Source organism: Misgurnus anguillicaudatus, chromosome 18, assembly GCF_027580225.2.
Source record: "Misgurnus anguillicaudatus chromosome 18, ASM2758022v2, whole genome shotgun sequence".
Lineage (NCBI taxonomy): Eukaryota > Metazoa > Chordata > Actinopteri > Cypriniformes > Cobitidae > Misgurnus > Misgurnus anguillicaudatus.
The window spans coordinates 15,443,640-15,460,359 of NC_073354.2; the positions used below are offsets into that span (position 1 = coordinate 15,443,640).

The window sequence follows — 16,720 nt, forward strand, 5'->3', positions numbered from 1 at the left end:
AAATGCTGTGGTGGAAATTTCTCCTATTTCATTATGCAAAGGTCTGGTTTTGCTTGTTAAAATGAACAGCGCATAGCAAACTCACAGCCCCTCTGCGCTCTATACTCACCCCTGGGGTTTTTACATGTTTGGAGATAATTAAATGAGAATGCAACCAACACCCAAGAGCTGCTCCGGTGGTTTCCGGCCTGCCAATCTGCTGTGGAAACAGGAAGCATTGAGTCAGCATTCCTCTCACGATAAACTCTCTATGGCTTGGAATTTCAAACATGCTGAAATTTTCCCCTGCATTCATGGAAAATCAAAGATGTTCGGTATGGAAAAGCCTTCCAGGAATGTTGAAGTGTTTTGAGTACTGGCAGAACTGGCATCACTCAAGGTCATAGGTTTGATAGGAATGTTCGCATTATACTTTAATTCCCTTTGGATACGAGTATCTGCCAAATGCGTAAATGTAAATAAGTCATGGTGATGCTCGGAAGATGTTTTATGGATGATGCAATGCAAGACATTGCATATACTCTTTGTGTAGAAATGAATAAGAGTTTCATTGTGTTCCAGTGGCGGCCGGTGACTTCTTTTTTTCGAGGGCGCTCGATGCGAAGTTCGTCCCAACATGTATGTAGCCCGTCATGTGTGTGGTTCCTTTTTTCAAAATATGTGTTCTGCGCGTCGAGAGATCCTGTGTGCATCACGTGTCTTGTCAAGATAAGTGCCTGCTGCAGATGCGTCTAAAGGGTTTATGATAAAAGAGACGCTCGCATTTGCCAGATACTCGCATAATCTCATGCGTAATCAGAGTTTACTGTTAAGGGAGTGTCTTGCGTGTGTTTTGTGAACGTGAGCGTCTCTTTTAAACCGTATTTGTTGCGTGTGCAGGCAGCAGCCACTTATTTTGATAAGACACGTGATGCACATGGTTCACATGACACAACAAACACATATTTTAAAAACGCAGACAATACACATGACACTCCGAACACTTATTTTGAATTAGCGCCCCTCGGATGAGCAGTCACCATCCGCCACTGATGTGTTCTGTGTCACGTCTTTCCCCCAATGGTTCTTTTAGAAGTTACATTGTTTTCACAATCATTGTTATGAAAAGAGCTGAAAGGCAAGAGGGAAAAATCATTATCCGGAGTGCATTTTATTGTCATACTTGTTAATAGAGAAACTTTTATTTTTAACTGCATAGAAAGATGAGCTGTGTTGATGCATCATTACATTTGTGTGGAAATGTGTGTCAGATTTTCGATGTGCAGATCGTTTTTACTTATAAATAAGACAAATTAAAGGGTTAGACTTTACAGTCAGCAAACTCTCTGTTTTGGCTCCCTATTCACTATAGTGTGATTTACGTAGAAGACCAATTATACTAATGCATAATCACAAATTGCTTAGCTGCAAAAAGTTCAGCCCATTAAAGAGATTACAAAGGCTTTAAAAAAAAATACTGTATATATATCTATATGTGTATATATATATATATATATATATATATATATATATATATATATATATATATATATATATATATATATATATATATATATATATATATATATATATATATATATATATATATATATATATATATATATATATAGGACATATTGCGCACCTACTTGATTTAAACATCCAAGTTGGCATCGTATCATTTGGCTACAAAATCTCTTTTTGCTTCCATTTGCTCTACATCACTTCCTGCTCAAAGCAAACTGACAGATACTGACTTTAGGCCTGGCAATGAAATTAGTAAAATAGAGCTGTGTAATATTATTTGGTTTAGAAGCCATTTAAATGTATTTTAACTATTTAATCTGTTAGACTATCATCTTCAGTTATTTAAAATGCTTTTAGCAATATATAGTTTGCAAAAGCATTTACCTCTTTCTTTGAATCTTTAAATAATATGAAATACAATGCAAAAAAAGAAAAGCAGAAATGTTTTTTCAAATAAAATAATTACAATCCAACAAGTGTAATGTATAGCTTTAGTCACATAAACATTTCATCTCACCCTCTTGTTTTATCTTAAACATTTCCACTAGGGGGTAGTGAAGCACATGCACGACTGAACATCATCATGCTCTGATGGTGCCAGATCACATAATCTGACATAATAATTGACATCTCTTTACAAACACTGCACTTTGCAGGACTTCTGAAATTTGTGCGCCCTGTAAATGACTCATCTGCCAGGCAGCGAGCCTTAACATCTCTTCATTAGCAAGGATGCTGACGTTGTCTACGGGTAATCAAGGCAAAACTAACCAGTCAGCTGTTAAGCTACTCTTTTTCAAAGACTATCAGTCTAAACAATTTCTCATGACATCTATTATTGCAATCACCTTTGAAATCACCTTTTTTAATAACATCATAAATTTTTTACGGTTAACTGTGTTCGTAGCTCAAATGACTTACACTGTGGGTAAGTGAATACTCTGTGATGAATGTACAGTAAGTCATTTTTCCTGAACACATTTTCGCTTGTTCTTATAAAGATCTGCAGTTGAGCTCCCTGAGCTAACAGAGAAAAACTTTGTTGTCAAATCGCTATACAATTTTCTGAATTACTCCAACTTTAATTTCCATAAATATTAAAATATTTGTAGAACTTTGGTAGACAAACATCATCCAATGAAAACGCCGAGATGGTCTATGACCACAGCAAATTTGCATGCAACCTTCGTCCTTGAGTCGACTTTGCTAGCTCTGTTTCATTTATGTCCCCCAGATGGAAGAAAAAAACATTCACTCCATCTCTCCCTCCTTTACTCACCATCAGTGGCGGGCAAGTGATGTGAATACAAAGCAGCAAGGAACACAATCTGATTCAAAGACCGCAGCTGTAGATCCAGATTGATATTATCTTTCTTATTTAACACTTTAGTAAACTTGCCAAACATGACCAATACTGTGCATTACCTGTAGCCACTTTTTTTTACAAAAAAATATTGAAAATTATGTATTTAATATTCTGAGCTGCACAAAAGTCTAGACAAATCTGAACGGTCTATATATATAAGGATTATTAGGAACACCTGTTCAATTTCTCATTAATGCAATTATCTAATTAACCAATCACATGGCAGTTGCTTCAATGCATTTAGGGGTGTGGTCCTGGTCAAGACAATCTCCTGAACTCCAAACTGAATGTCAGAGTGGGAAAGAAAGGTGATTTAAGCAATTTTGAGCGTGGCTTGGTTGTCGGACTGAGTATTTCACAATCTGCTCAGTTCCTGGGATTTTCACGCACAACCATTTCTAGGGTTTACAAAGAATGGTGTGAAAAGGGAAAAACATCCAGTATGTGGCAGTCCTGTGGGTGAAAATGCCTTGTTGATGCTAGAGGTCAGAGGAGAATGAGCAGACTGATTCAAGCTGATAGAAGAGCAACTTTGACTGAAATAACTACTCGTTACAACTGAGGTATGCAGCGAAGCATTTGTGAAGCCACAACACCCACAACCTTGAGGTGGATTGGCTACAACAGCAGAAAACCCCACCGGGTACCACTCATCTCCAATACAAATAGGAAAAAGAAGCTACAATTTGCACAAGCTCACAAAAATTGGACAGTTGATGACTGGAAAAATGTTGTCTGGTCTGATAAGTCTCGATTTCTGTTGAGAGATTTATATGGTCAAGTCAGAATTTGGCGTAAACAGAATGAGAACATGGATCCATCATGCCTTGTTACCACTGTGCAAGCTACTGGTGGTGGTGTAATGGTGTGGGGGATGTTTTCTTTAGGCCCCTTAGTGCATCGTTTAAATGCCACTGCCTACCTGAGCATTGTTTATGACCATGTCCATCCCTTTATGACCACCATGTAGCCATCCTCTGATGGCTACTTCCAGCAGAATAATGCAGCATGTCACAAAGCTCGAATCATTTCAAATTGGTTTCTTGAACATGACAATGAGTTCACTGTACTAAAATGGCCCCCACAGTCACCAGATCTCAACCCAATAGAGCATCTTTGGATTGTGGTAGAACGGGTGCTTTGTGCCTGGATGTGCTACAAATCTCCATCAACTTCAAGATGCTATCCTATCAATATAGGCCAACATTTCTAAAGAATGCTTTCAGCACCTTGTTGAATCAATGCCACGTAGAATTAAGGCAGTTCTGAAGGCGAAAGGGGGTCAAACACAGTATTAGTATGGTGTTCCTAATAATCCTTTAGGTGAGTGTAGATACACCTTAAGTTGTTTTAAGGGTACATTTAGAAAGGATCAAATTTTAAAGTCAGTATGAAAAAATTGACCTAGCTTTTAATCTATGAGTCTTATTGTGCAGAATGCATTGGTAAGCATTACCATACCTTTACAATCTTTTTACATTTTAAACACCTACAACCAGCTGGCTCCCTTCCAATCAATTCTATTTTGTCTTATTGAACAACTTAGTTTGACTTAGAAATAGGTGAAAAAACAGGTGGAAGAAAAACACTGGGTAAAATTTTGACCGGAAGTATTTTAAGTATTAAGTAACTCTTCTTGACTGCTTAACACGTTAAAATGCAGTATAGAGAGCATGGAAATGTAATTTTACATAAATTAATAAATACATTTTCTTTTGCATTTTTTAATGAAATAACACTATTAATGTTTTCACACAGTCAGAAAATGGTCCCCTGAAGGTGCAGATTGTGATGCCAGACGACATCTTTTTTCCTACGCCTATTAAACGTACAGTATTTACGTTCAATGGTTTTTATTCTGCTTCATGCTGTTTTTATATTTCAGAAGGTGGCAGGCTGTTCATTTTCAAGTTCATTTTCATATAGCTTCCTTTGTCACAGCAGCAGATGGAATGCTTCATTTTCTAACCCACATTGTTATTTGCCTTGATAACATGGCATTAAACACAATCAGAGATGATGTAGACACAAACTACGGTCCAGAGACACTTGAAGCAGTAAATGAGAGGAAAAACAGGAAAATGTAAAAATACATAAATAAATAAATAACAAATAATGTTTAATCACAAAAAACCTATATACAAAGTCAAATGGAAGAGAGTGCAAATGACCATGGCACTGTTTCAAATTAAAAACCCTTTATTTTAGATGGCTAAATACAAAAGGTATATAAGCATTCCAACGTGTTTTGGCCCATGCCTTCTTTAGGGAAAGTTAACATTCATTAAGTCATGTGAATAGTCACCAGTTCTCATGTGACCAACATCTCTATCACAGCATTTAATGTCTTAGACGTCAAAAAAGTTACCTAGTCAGGCGTTTAAATGTTGAACTGCAGATTGACATCTAAGTGGGGTTATGATTAGACGTCCAAATAGAATTGGTCTTGGACCGACAGATGCAATATAGACAGGATCTAATGTTTTATTGGGAATCTGGCATGCACCAAGTCTTTGTCCCATTCAGTTATAAGCCATAATAAAATGTTATAGAGAAGTATTTCAGTTTCAGAATAAAATAAAGGATTGGTTTATGTAAAATATGGACATAAAAATCCAAATGCTGTAGACATTGCAGGTCCCTATGGACCATTGCAAAGCTCCCCTCAGCCTCAGAGTAATGAATGTGATTGATATCAAACTGTAAGAAATGGGGCATCCTTGATTAAAAGACTGTTTCTATGGCCTTGAAAGCTGCCCTTTCTGATGATAAAATCGACTATGGGTTCTCCTTCTCCATCTTAAAGAAACAATTAGAGAGAGTCTGTAGCTGCTAAAATCAATGGCTGTGCGTACTCCTACTTTTACCAAAGAGATAGATAAAACTGTTATGAAGCTCTTCTTTTGTGGCGAGAATTCAATTTCTCAGCTATTTCACTGCATTGAGGTAAATGCAGTAGTCTTCAGTTTTAAATACAGTCCAGTAAGGCTGTAATACTAATTGCTAATATTGTACAATACAAAATGATGAGGAAATCATTTTACTTTATTGCAACGGGTTCAAAGTACAAAAAAAATATATTGTCACAGAGTGCAATAGCCTAAGAGGTTCAGGTCAAAGCAGACTTTTCACAAATAACATATTACTGAATGAAATAAAAGAACATAAAGCTATGGTAATAATGTCTTCATTTGACCCCATTCAATGTCATTTTCAAATGTAATAGTCTATTGTCCTTCAGAGCTGAAATCTTCGGGTTCATTTGTATCATGATGTGACACATATTATTAGATGACTTGCGCATTTGTGTTAGAGGACCGTATCCAATGTTCAATCTAATACTGTGGGTGAACCCATTCAAATTACAGAATGCCACTTTACTCATAATTAATTTCTGTTTTGGTCAGATGATGAAATGCATTGTTTCAAGTTGTATCGTCTTTAAAATTCATAAAGAGGATGAGATTAAACCAGTAATATTTTTTGTTCTGATACAGGTAAAGCATAGAGTATTTTAATGAGAACATATGTGACAAATAAATCACACACAGCTCTATTGGCTGCAGTGCATTTGAAGATAGGACAATTTACTTATCCATTTCCTAATTACAGTATTTCCACTCTATGGATATTTAAAGGACATTGAAAAACTTCCCATGTGCAGCAGAATCATCTCAAAGCAGACCTGCAACCTTAACATTTTTTAAGTCTACAGTCAGTGAGCTGTGAGTTAAATCTGAGCAGAATGTAAGGTTGCAGTTGTAGGCTATACTGCACTTGTATGCTTATAGTGCATAGTGCCACCTTGTGATGAATATGCAATAGCAATAAATTCACCCAAAGACAACCACAGATGTTAATCATAAAATGTGAAAAGTTTTTGTTGTGGTTGCTTGACAGATTTATCAAAATATTTCGAAATCGCAGAAAAGTGACATTAATTTCACATTTGCAAAAACAAACATGTATGTTTTACATGTGATCCATTGGTGTTTATATGGCAATTTACATGAGATTTGCACAAAACGTAAAAAATTACCAAAATGTGAAAAAAATGTAAAATTCATAAAGTTATTCTGTAAGAGAACAAATATTTTTATTCACCATCAAAATCTTACACCAAGTAACACTTTTCAATTAAAGGTTCTATAAACTGTTCTTCACCATTTCAAATTGCCTTTTAAAAGTCTGTAGTTCCTTTAAAGGAAACATCACCGTTTTTCAACACTTCACTATGTTCCTACCTCAACTTAGATGAACTAATACACACATATCTTTCTTCAATGCGTGCACTTTAACTTTGTACAGCGCGTTGTGAATGAGTTAGCATTTAGCCTAGCCACATTCATTCCTTAGGATCCAAACAGGGATGAATTTAGAAGCCACCAAACACTTCCATGTTTTTCCTATTTAAAGACTGTTACATGAGGAGTTACACAAGTAAGTATGATGACACAAAATTAAACGTAATTTTTTAAGCAGATAAAAAATGAGAACTATATTGTATGGCGGAAGAGCACTTAGTTTGCAGCACTTCGACCTTGGCGCACATACATCATCACTCATGACTACTCCCTCTCTCGCTCAAACTTCCGTCAATATTACTGCTGAAGTGCTGAAAACTAAGTGCTCTTTATTTTGTGCCACCATACTTACTCGTGTAACTACTCATGTAACAGTCTTTAAATAGGGAAAACATGGAAGTGTTAGGTGGCTTCTAAATTCATCCCTGTTTGGATCCTAAGAAATGAATGGGACTAGGCTAAATGCTAACACGTTGAAGATTCGCTGTACAAAGATTAAGTGCACGCATTGAGAAAAGATAGGTATGTATTAATTAGTCTAAGTTGAGGTAAGAACATAAAATTATGAAAAACAGTGGTGTTTTATTTTTAAATATTTTTGAGCAACAGAAAGGTTTTGTGGATGTTCAGTTCTGCCTGACAAAGACATTTTTTAAAGAGTGCAGCTACTATTTCCTAGCAATGTACACTATATCCATTCAAGATGAATCCTAATAGTGTTTGGGTCTGCCTTTGAAAATTAAGAAATATATTTCTTTTAACTTGATACTAAGAAATGCCATAGAAGAACCATTTTTGGTTCCCCAGAGAACATTTAATTCATAGGTTCTCTAAAAAACATTTTTTCTAAAAGAAAACAAACTCCAATCGATCTAACCAACACCATTCTAATTTAAAATGTATGTCTTGGTTGGTGTTTGTGGGATCAGTGTGAATTTGCACTTTACTTTGTTGGTGTTTGTTTGATTATTGTTAATTAGAGTTTACTTGGCCCAGCAAAAATGGTTCTTCTGTGGTTCACCTTTATTTTTACGACTGTTTTTACGGCATTGTATTTTTCCATAAACGAATTATGGCAGAGGTGTTTGAAATGATAGTCAGTGACCAGGAGGCATTGAATGTAAAACATAAGTATTATTAATGAGGAATTAAACTACCCCAGTGAGTTTGGTTTGTACAGCACATTAAGTGAGACAGCTCAATGAGTCCTGGCATGTGAGGGGTGTTACGACACTGGGATTTACACATGCACGGTTATAAATACATTTCGTGCAGTCTCGCTCGCCACAGCGCATCCACGCGCAGCAGCTGTGGAGCTGTCCGCGTGCTGAACACTCGCTCGGTCCATTCACCTCAACACACCTCAGACGCTGACACTCCCTCACAAACTGAGGAAAGCCTGAAGTACTCGACCATCATGAATACGTCGGAGAACCTCTAGCTTGAGATAGCGAAGAAAAGTCAGCATTCAACCTGCTGCTGAGATGGACGTTCAGACACGTGTGCTCACCGAGTCGTTGAACATGATGTCCATCGTGAGATTTCCGCAGCTTTTTTACTTCATGTAATATGTTTTATTTGGATGAATGCGTCATTTTATAGTTATGTTATAAACACAAAATCGTAGAAGCAAAAAGGTCATTTGGAGTCGTTGAGATTTGTGAAGGACTGAAAGACTGCGCTATGGCTCCTCTTGCTCTCGTTAACTCTGTCGGACTGTTGCTCTTCGGCAGTGTAATGTTTCTGGTGGCAGCAAGTAAGTTTATTTTTACAATCAAATATTGCCGCTTTTAAGCAAATTAATACTTTCTTAAATTGTCTGAATGCACTTGGCAGTGTGCTTGTTGAAATGTGATTTACCTTTCATTTGCTAAGTTGCAGTGGATGCAGTATGTTGGCTTTTTTGCGTTTTTGAATGCAATGCAATACCAAGGAAAATGCATAAAGGAAAAAGCATGCAAAGTAGGCTTCTCTATTTTTTGAAATAGCACTATAAAGTGAATGTAGTAGTTATTTTGTAAGATATATTACTGTAAATCTGTTTTACATGCTAGCACTCTTTTAGAATTTGTGGAGAATTTTAATCTATGCCGTGAAAGTGTTTTCTTTATACTATATGATCCCTTTCTTTCTCCTGATGTAGTCATGGGATTTTGGGGTGGCTTTAAAAAGGTTGTACAGCTTAAAGTTGCTGAGCTCTCTTCAAATATCAAGACATCTCTTTATAAAGAATAAATTAGAAATGTAATAAGCAGCAAAATAAAAATGTGTATTAATTCTCATTATGCATAATAATGTAATAGTATGCAAACTGTATGAAGCAGTATACATCTGCTGCTCAGCAAGATGTACTAAATTACATTTGTATCACAGAGAAACATAAGAAATGTCATGCTCATGGTCATGCAACTGAACGCTGTGATTAAGTACATTGCAAGGACAGAGGTTTACGAAAAGCAGAGATAAACAAATGACAGAAATGATTTACGATGTTTCTTTACCATGACAACAGAAAACTTTGCTGCTGATGAAATAGATGGCCAAAGGTTTGCAGACATCACTTTTCTAATGCATGAATTTGGTTATACTTCATTGTCAGCAAAATAAGGAGTACCAAAAAGTAAATGCCATCAATAGTTTACTAATTGTGGTGTGAAAGATCTTCAGGGGCCTGAAGAGAGCTTAGACCTGAAACCCTTTCAACACTTTCTGGATGAATTGGAACGGATGGAAATGAATCCCCACAGCCATGTTTCAACATCTAGTAAATATCTTTCCCTGAAGAATAGAAGCTGTTTACAGCATCAAAAAGGAGGAACAACTCACTATTAAAGGAGCTGTGAATTAAATACTCAATTTTAACTTGATAATTTGTTATATAAGAGGTCATCATACTTAAACGAACATCCTGCAAGTTTCAGAACTAAAAACGTCCGTGCTACTGAAATATAAGAGTTTTTGGCACCAAGCCAGTATTAAGACCGAGTGTGGAATTCGAAAAAATATGACGTCAAAGTAGAATTGAATCATCTCCCCAAAGCCAAATACAACAACCACTTTTGTAGCCCCACCCACAGCTTTGCGTGACACACGTGTGTCTCAACAATATGTAAACATGTCTTTAAAGATTGACTTTTAAATACATTTTTTTCTGAGAGACTTTTATTTTGACGCTGTGATCTGTTATGATAGAGTAACCATGGAAACGCATTTTCGGTTGTGGAAGAACCGTCTATAGAAAGAACACAGACGCTGGATAACGGAGGCTCAGAACATAACATTAGCAATGCGTTGATAAAGTTTGCTTTTGAAGAAGTTCCAGCTCGTGTGGGGAGTGTTTGTTTCCTTTGTGTACACTGATTCATTTGTAAAGATGTCGATGCTGGATTTGCAGAGAGACTGTGATTAAAAACACGTACGTTTGACTGTTTTAATGTACTAAAAACATTAAACGATTAATAAAGGTACAACACTTAAAGGCGGAGTCCACGATGTTTGAAAAACGCGTTGGAAAAGGAGACGGGCCGACTACCAAAACACACTTATAGCCAATCAAATCAAATCAAATGCCGGGTTGCGTATGTGTGGGGCGGGTCTATCAACAGAAGGTCCAGATTCTATTGGGGTAAGGGCATGTTTGTTTAGGTGATTTCAAATATCAACATTGGCTTTCAAACATCGTGGACTCCGCCTTTAACAACACGACTGTAATTTAACGGTAGAAACATACAAAGTTAGTGATATAGAAGGATTTATCAGCCGCAGTTTAGATTCTGATGCCCGCTAACTGTGTTGTATACGATAATTTAGTCACGTTGAGTTTAAAGTTTTGGTTTCTACTTTACTATAAGTATTGTCATTTATGTGTATCATCTTTAGCACCCAGAATTGTTTGTGGCTCAAACATATTTGTGTTCAGCTGCTATTTTTACACATTAGTGTTTTTAAAACATTTCCCCACATGTAATGACGGGGAATGAAGCTGTCCAATCATAGCCGTGGGCGTTACGTCCAGGTATTCAGTGCGGCCCGCCCCTTCAAACGAACCATTTCTCCAGAGAGCCACTAATCCATGTTACAAAATAGCCTATTACTTATTGCTTTTGATGTTTTTGAATGTAAAAACCACGCGAACATCATAGGTAGACATCAGACAACAGTATAAAACAATAAATTGACAAATTCACCGCCCCTTTAATGAATTGAAATTATAAGCACATATTTGATAAGCACATATACTGCATACAGTATAGGGTTTTTTTTTTTTTTGGTGTCTGCATACTTTTGGTCATATGTTTTAGTGCATAATGTGAGGACTTGTGCAGAAGATGTGTGCTTGTTACAAACTGTCAGCCTTGCATGTCGTGAGGTGATATGAGAATTGTATTTCCAGGTCAGACCTGGTGTACTCTGGTCACCAATTACATTAACCTTAAACTGGCACATAGTCCTATTTTATCCCCGGTGAGGTAATGGTTCATGGTTCACTGCTAAAGCAGACACGAACCACTCAAATGAGTTCAGATAGCTTATGATGTCTGTGTTGGCAAGAATGAGGTGGCGTCTGTGCACGGGTGATACAGTGGAGCAAATGATTTTGTAGATGGCATACATGATTGTACATTATATAGTACAATGTGATCTTATTACTCTCTAAAAATTGGTTCAAAAAGGGATAAACCCAGCCGCAGGGTTAAATTAACCCAGAAAGTGCTCAGATTTGACCCAACAGTGGGTTAAAACAACCCAGCACAGGTTAAATTATACCACAAAGAGTTGGATTCGTCCCATTTTCAACACAAAAATACTGGGTTATTTTAAGCCATTGTTGGTTCAAATATAAATATTAATTTAGCTCAATGGCTGAATTTGTCTCTTTTTTACCCAACCCTGTGTTGAAAATAACCTTGACTTTTTTGCAGTGCATAATGATTTTATTTTTTCATCAAAATTCATGAGTAAATTCATTTTCCAATGCTGAAGGATTTAGCCGATTCAGTGCTTGAATCTTCCATTATGAATCTTTGAAAAGTGCTTTGCCCTAGCGTAAGCACATAGCAACAAGGTTCGTCTGTCTTTAACCCCCCTGAGATTTAAAAGGCCCGGATGGTGTAAAAAAAGCTTTACTCTATGTAGGATCTAATCATACTATACAGTTAATTCAATCAGAGAGAAGCAACAAATGTGATATATTATTTTCAAATCTTACACAATACATAATATCTATTTTTCTGGAATGTCATGGAATGTCGGGATTTGTCTCACCTTCATCCTGGAATTCTCCAGTTTGGACACTTTGTAGTCTGGTCACAAAAAACTATTAAATGGTGTTGAGTCACAGTGACATCATGTTCCAGAAAGTGCAATTTCCCCCAGAGACATGTTCCCTCTGCGGTTTGTGTTGATAAAACGTTCTGCAGTGCCATCTGTGATTGCATTATCTACCCTGAGATGAACAAACAGCTAAACATTGAATGAAATGTATGTACTGTAGCACAAGTCCCTAACCATAATCCATTGCATTCCTTCAGGTCTTAAGAGCACGAGATAACATAGTGATGGTGTGTAAGGGAGGCTGTGAAGACAATTACTGTGTTGGTGTGTTCTCTTTATTGCACTCACCAAATGGACCTTCTGCTGCGGCTTAAGCTTTCATTTAAATTCGCACTTTAGATTATAAAGCTGTTCATGAATCAGTATACACACTTGCTGTTTAAGCTGAGGTTGGCGACATTTACCCACTGATGTATGATGTCCACTACACTGGGCAGATGTTTAAAAGCACTTCTGACTATTCAATTTGTGATGTTACACACATCAACATGATTTTGACCCTTAAACCAATTCTAGTTGACTGTTCTCTTTATATTTATATGCATTTATGATTACATATATTCAATATGGCTACAAAACATTGACCCAATAAAATTACATTTTCTTAGTAAATGATTCAAGCAGGAAAGGCATTTTTGCAAATACGTAGTTCAACGCGATGTTAACTTTCTCTTTTGCCATATTTGAAGTTTATTTTGCTCCAATTCTTCGGTGAATTGTAGTTGAACTTGCTTATTTCAGGGTTTCTTTAAAAGAGTTTTTGGACATCTGATCTGTATCTGATCTCAGGACAGTTTGTAAAGTGCCAGTTTCCTGTGACTTACTTAGACAGGACGTCTTTGTCCTTTGTGCCCTCCTGGTTTTTGTTCATATGATGAATGTGTTGTCCAGAGTGATCTGGGTGCTTCCTAGTGTTATGTAACAGCTTTGAGTGCATCTGACTTGTGCTTGAGTAGCTAACAGAGATACTGTAGCAACAGAATATATATGTAATAAAATGTCTAATTATAAGTTAAAATATGAAGAGTTTCATTGCAAAACAAGATAACCACCGTTTTGATAATTGTTCAGAAATCTTGTTTTTTGGTTGTGCATTCCAATTAATTTCAATTCAACTGCAGTTGGTTTGTTTTGATTTAAACCTTCATAACTTAAAAAATCCAGCTAAGTAGCACCATAAAACAAAATAATAACACGATAACATAATAATAAACAGGTTTTGACAAAAATGTAAAAAAAAAATGGATTTATCTCGTTTTGCAACGAAACGCTTCATATATTATCTACTTATTCCCATAAACTGTATCAGTCCCTGTTTACACTAGAGCGTTCATTTTAAAATGAAAGCCATACTTGTCTATATCGGCATTTTTAGGAAAATCTCCGTCCATACTATATGCGACTGTAAATACATGAAAAATTACCATTCACAAACACTGGGTATGCGTGTACAAAAGAGCTTATGTGAGGATCTGGAGACAAGGAACAAGAGAACCCATGCGCAAACGATATCGGGGAGTGAACAAAGAACATTTATTAAATAAACATGAAAACAAAAACCCACGAGGGGGCAACACAACATAGAAACATGAATCTAACAGTACTGACTAGACATGAAACACTAAGAAGAAAACCTTAAACTGAATAAACACGAAGACAAAACATTACATATCAGCACAATGATCCAGCACAAGACAAGAGACAAGAGGAGATTAAATAGGGAAACTTAAAGAGAGTAACACAGGTGCAAGGGATGAACTGATAATGAATAATTAACAGGGAGAACAAGGGGGCGGGGACTAGAGACGAGACACCAAAGGCACATGCCACAAGAAACAAGGCATGGCCTCCACATGAAACAAGAAACTGTCAGAACTCTGCCATCACTATAAAACATAAATATAAAACAAGATTCTCGTGGCATAGTCCTGACAGCTTATTGCTGTTATAATAGCTTGCCTCTTGCATGTACTGTATGAAGCAACAATGTTATTACTGTTTTAACCGTTTCAGCTGTTTGAGTTTATACCGCACGTGATGAAAATCAATCACAATATGTTAGATTAAAAAAAAAACACTTGCACAGTGTGATATATTTAATGAAGTTCAAGTCACCTTTGTTATTGTATTATTGTGTAATAGCGACCTCTATTGGTGAAAATCTATATAATGTGGCTTTAAGGTTGTTGTTTACGTGGTATTTGCAGCTGGTCCATACCTGTCAACCCTCCTGTTTTTCCCGGGATTATCTCGTATTTTACCATTATTTCCCGCCATCATCCAGTTTAAAAAGTTTCCCATATTTCTCCTGTATTTTTAGTCTTTCTATAAAAAAATCCCACTGGCCGTATTTTATGTTCGCTAATTCACCTCTGATAAAGCAGGCGGTAGTATTTCTGTAACATATCACTCAAACGACATCCGCCAATGAAACAAGAATAGTCTCGCGTAGCCAGACCTTCAGCACTCAGCACATCATCATTTCAAATCCGTTTACAAGACGAATGCTCTTTTAATATAAAGTTTACATTGGGTTGTAAAAATGCTGAAATGCGTTCTTAATTCATAATGACAACATATTAATACAAACTTTTTTATTCTGCTATATAACACTATAAACATTAATATGTCATTTTATATAAAAAATATCATTCTATCTTAAAGGTATAGCGGAAGATTTTCCCAAATTATTTAAAAGAACCGCCCCTCCGTATTTTTTAAAAAATGCACACGAAACTCTCTACCTCCTCCCGAGAGGGAACGCCTGTTAAACGCGTGCACGAGACAGAGAGAGAGAGAGAGAGAGAGAGAGAGAGAGAGAGAGAGAGAGCCTGCAGGAGCCTAGTTCTTCTCTTCGCTCTGTTTACAAGTTGCTGTCGGCATGTTTACCGTGTCTGTGCGGTTCGTGACTCGTGCCAGGGCTAGCATCGCTAATCATAACTTACATCAACTTTACTAGCAGTGATTTTAAATGGATTTCTCCAAATAGCATGACAAAATGTACCTTTCCTGTAGAAACTTCGCGTGGGAAGCCCAACCTGTCCTTTAGCTCACACCAGCAGCCAGCGTGTGAAATAGTCTCCCATAAACAGTCTGGTCTTGTTTCTTTCTTTATAGTCCTTTCTCTTCTTGTCATACAATTCATAGACACTTTTTCTCTTGCGACCCTCAGACATTTTGAAAAAAAAACACAGCGAGAACGCGAGCTTCAATGAATGGTTGAAACCGTAGCACAACACACATACACGTGAAAGTGTGCATGTGCAGAAAGCGAACCGAGAGGCGAGCACGTACGGCGGTTATACGTCAACATATAATCAGAATGATTGACATCTGGGATAACCAATAACAGAGGTGATCCACCCGGAAAACAAAAATCTTCCGCTATACCTTTAACATGCACATTATCTGGTTCATGTTGGTCCAGTTCAATTCAGAGAACTCATTGGTTTGGTGTATTCGAGCCCCGGTTCGACCCCGGCTAGGGCAGGTGGCATTTCTGTGTGGGGTTTGCATGTTCTCCTTGTGTCAGTGTGGGTTTACCGGGTACCTCCGGTTTTCTCCCACAGGCCCGAAACATGCAAATTTGAGATGCCAAACTGTTCCTCCCCCAACCTGTGTATGGATCAACTTGTCTGGATTAACTGGTTTTTGCCATGAATATAGCCAGATGCTGGAATGGCGTAAAGAAATAAAGGAAGAAGTACATTTAAAGATTGTTTCCTGTTTTTCACCCAAAAATGTGTCCAAAAAGTAGATGATAGCTTATAGTGACAAGCTCCAAATTGGCCAAGATAAAATAATGAGAGTATCATAAGAGTGAAATGCATTTGCTTTTCACCAAGCCTTTTAAAGTCATAGCTTTTGTCGGAAGCAGACTTTCAGAATGCCATTAGTAATAGTCTTTCCTCCTTCTAGAGCTAAAAATGGCACATTCAGACGAGTCACTCCACGGTTGACGTTGTTGATGCAAAATGACGTTCGCTTTTACATTTTCAGATTTGGCAGCTTCATAAAAGAGGAAGTGACATTGACATTGGTCTGTTATTAATAGCTTTAGAAGCTTTTTCAGTATGGCTTTAGAAACACAGTAAATGACTATGGACACATTTTTTTTCAGTAGTGGTGTTTTCCATTTGGGGTTTGCCACATTTTTTAATACTGCATACGTCTTTGGCCGGTTGCATAAACTATTTAGACTTGTCTTACA

General features: G+C 36.9%; 1 protein-coding gene across 3 annotated transcripts in view; it reads left to right on the forward strand.

The window, feature by feature from the left end:
- The first annotated feature begins 8,410 nt into the window (after nucleotides 1-8,410).
- fndc4a (fibronectin type III domain containing 4a) overlaps nucleotides 8,411-16,720 on the forward strand; it is a 42,663-nt gene continuing 34,353 nt past the window's right edge. For 2 of the 3 annotated variants that reach the window (XR_012358620.1, XM_055185460.2), the window contains exon 1: nucleotides 8,411-8,932. Coding sequence is in view for 2 of the 3 variants with exons in the window: in XM_055185460.2 (XP_055041435.1) it covers nucleotides 8,860-8,932 (73 nt within the window). In the remaining variant the exon portion in view is untranslated. The remainder of the gene's footprint in view (nucleotides 8,933-16,720) is intronic. The other variant, XM_055185458.2, reaches the window with a different exon arrangement.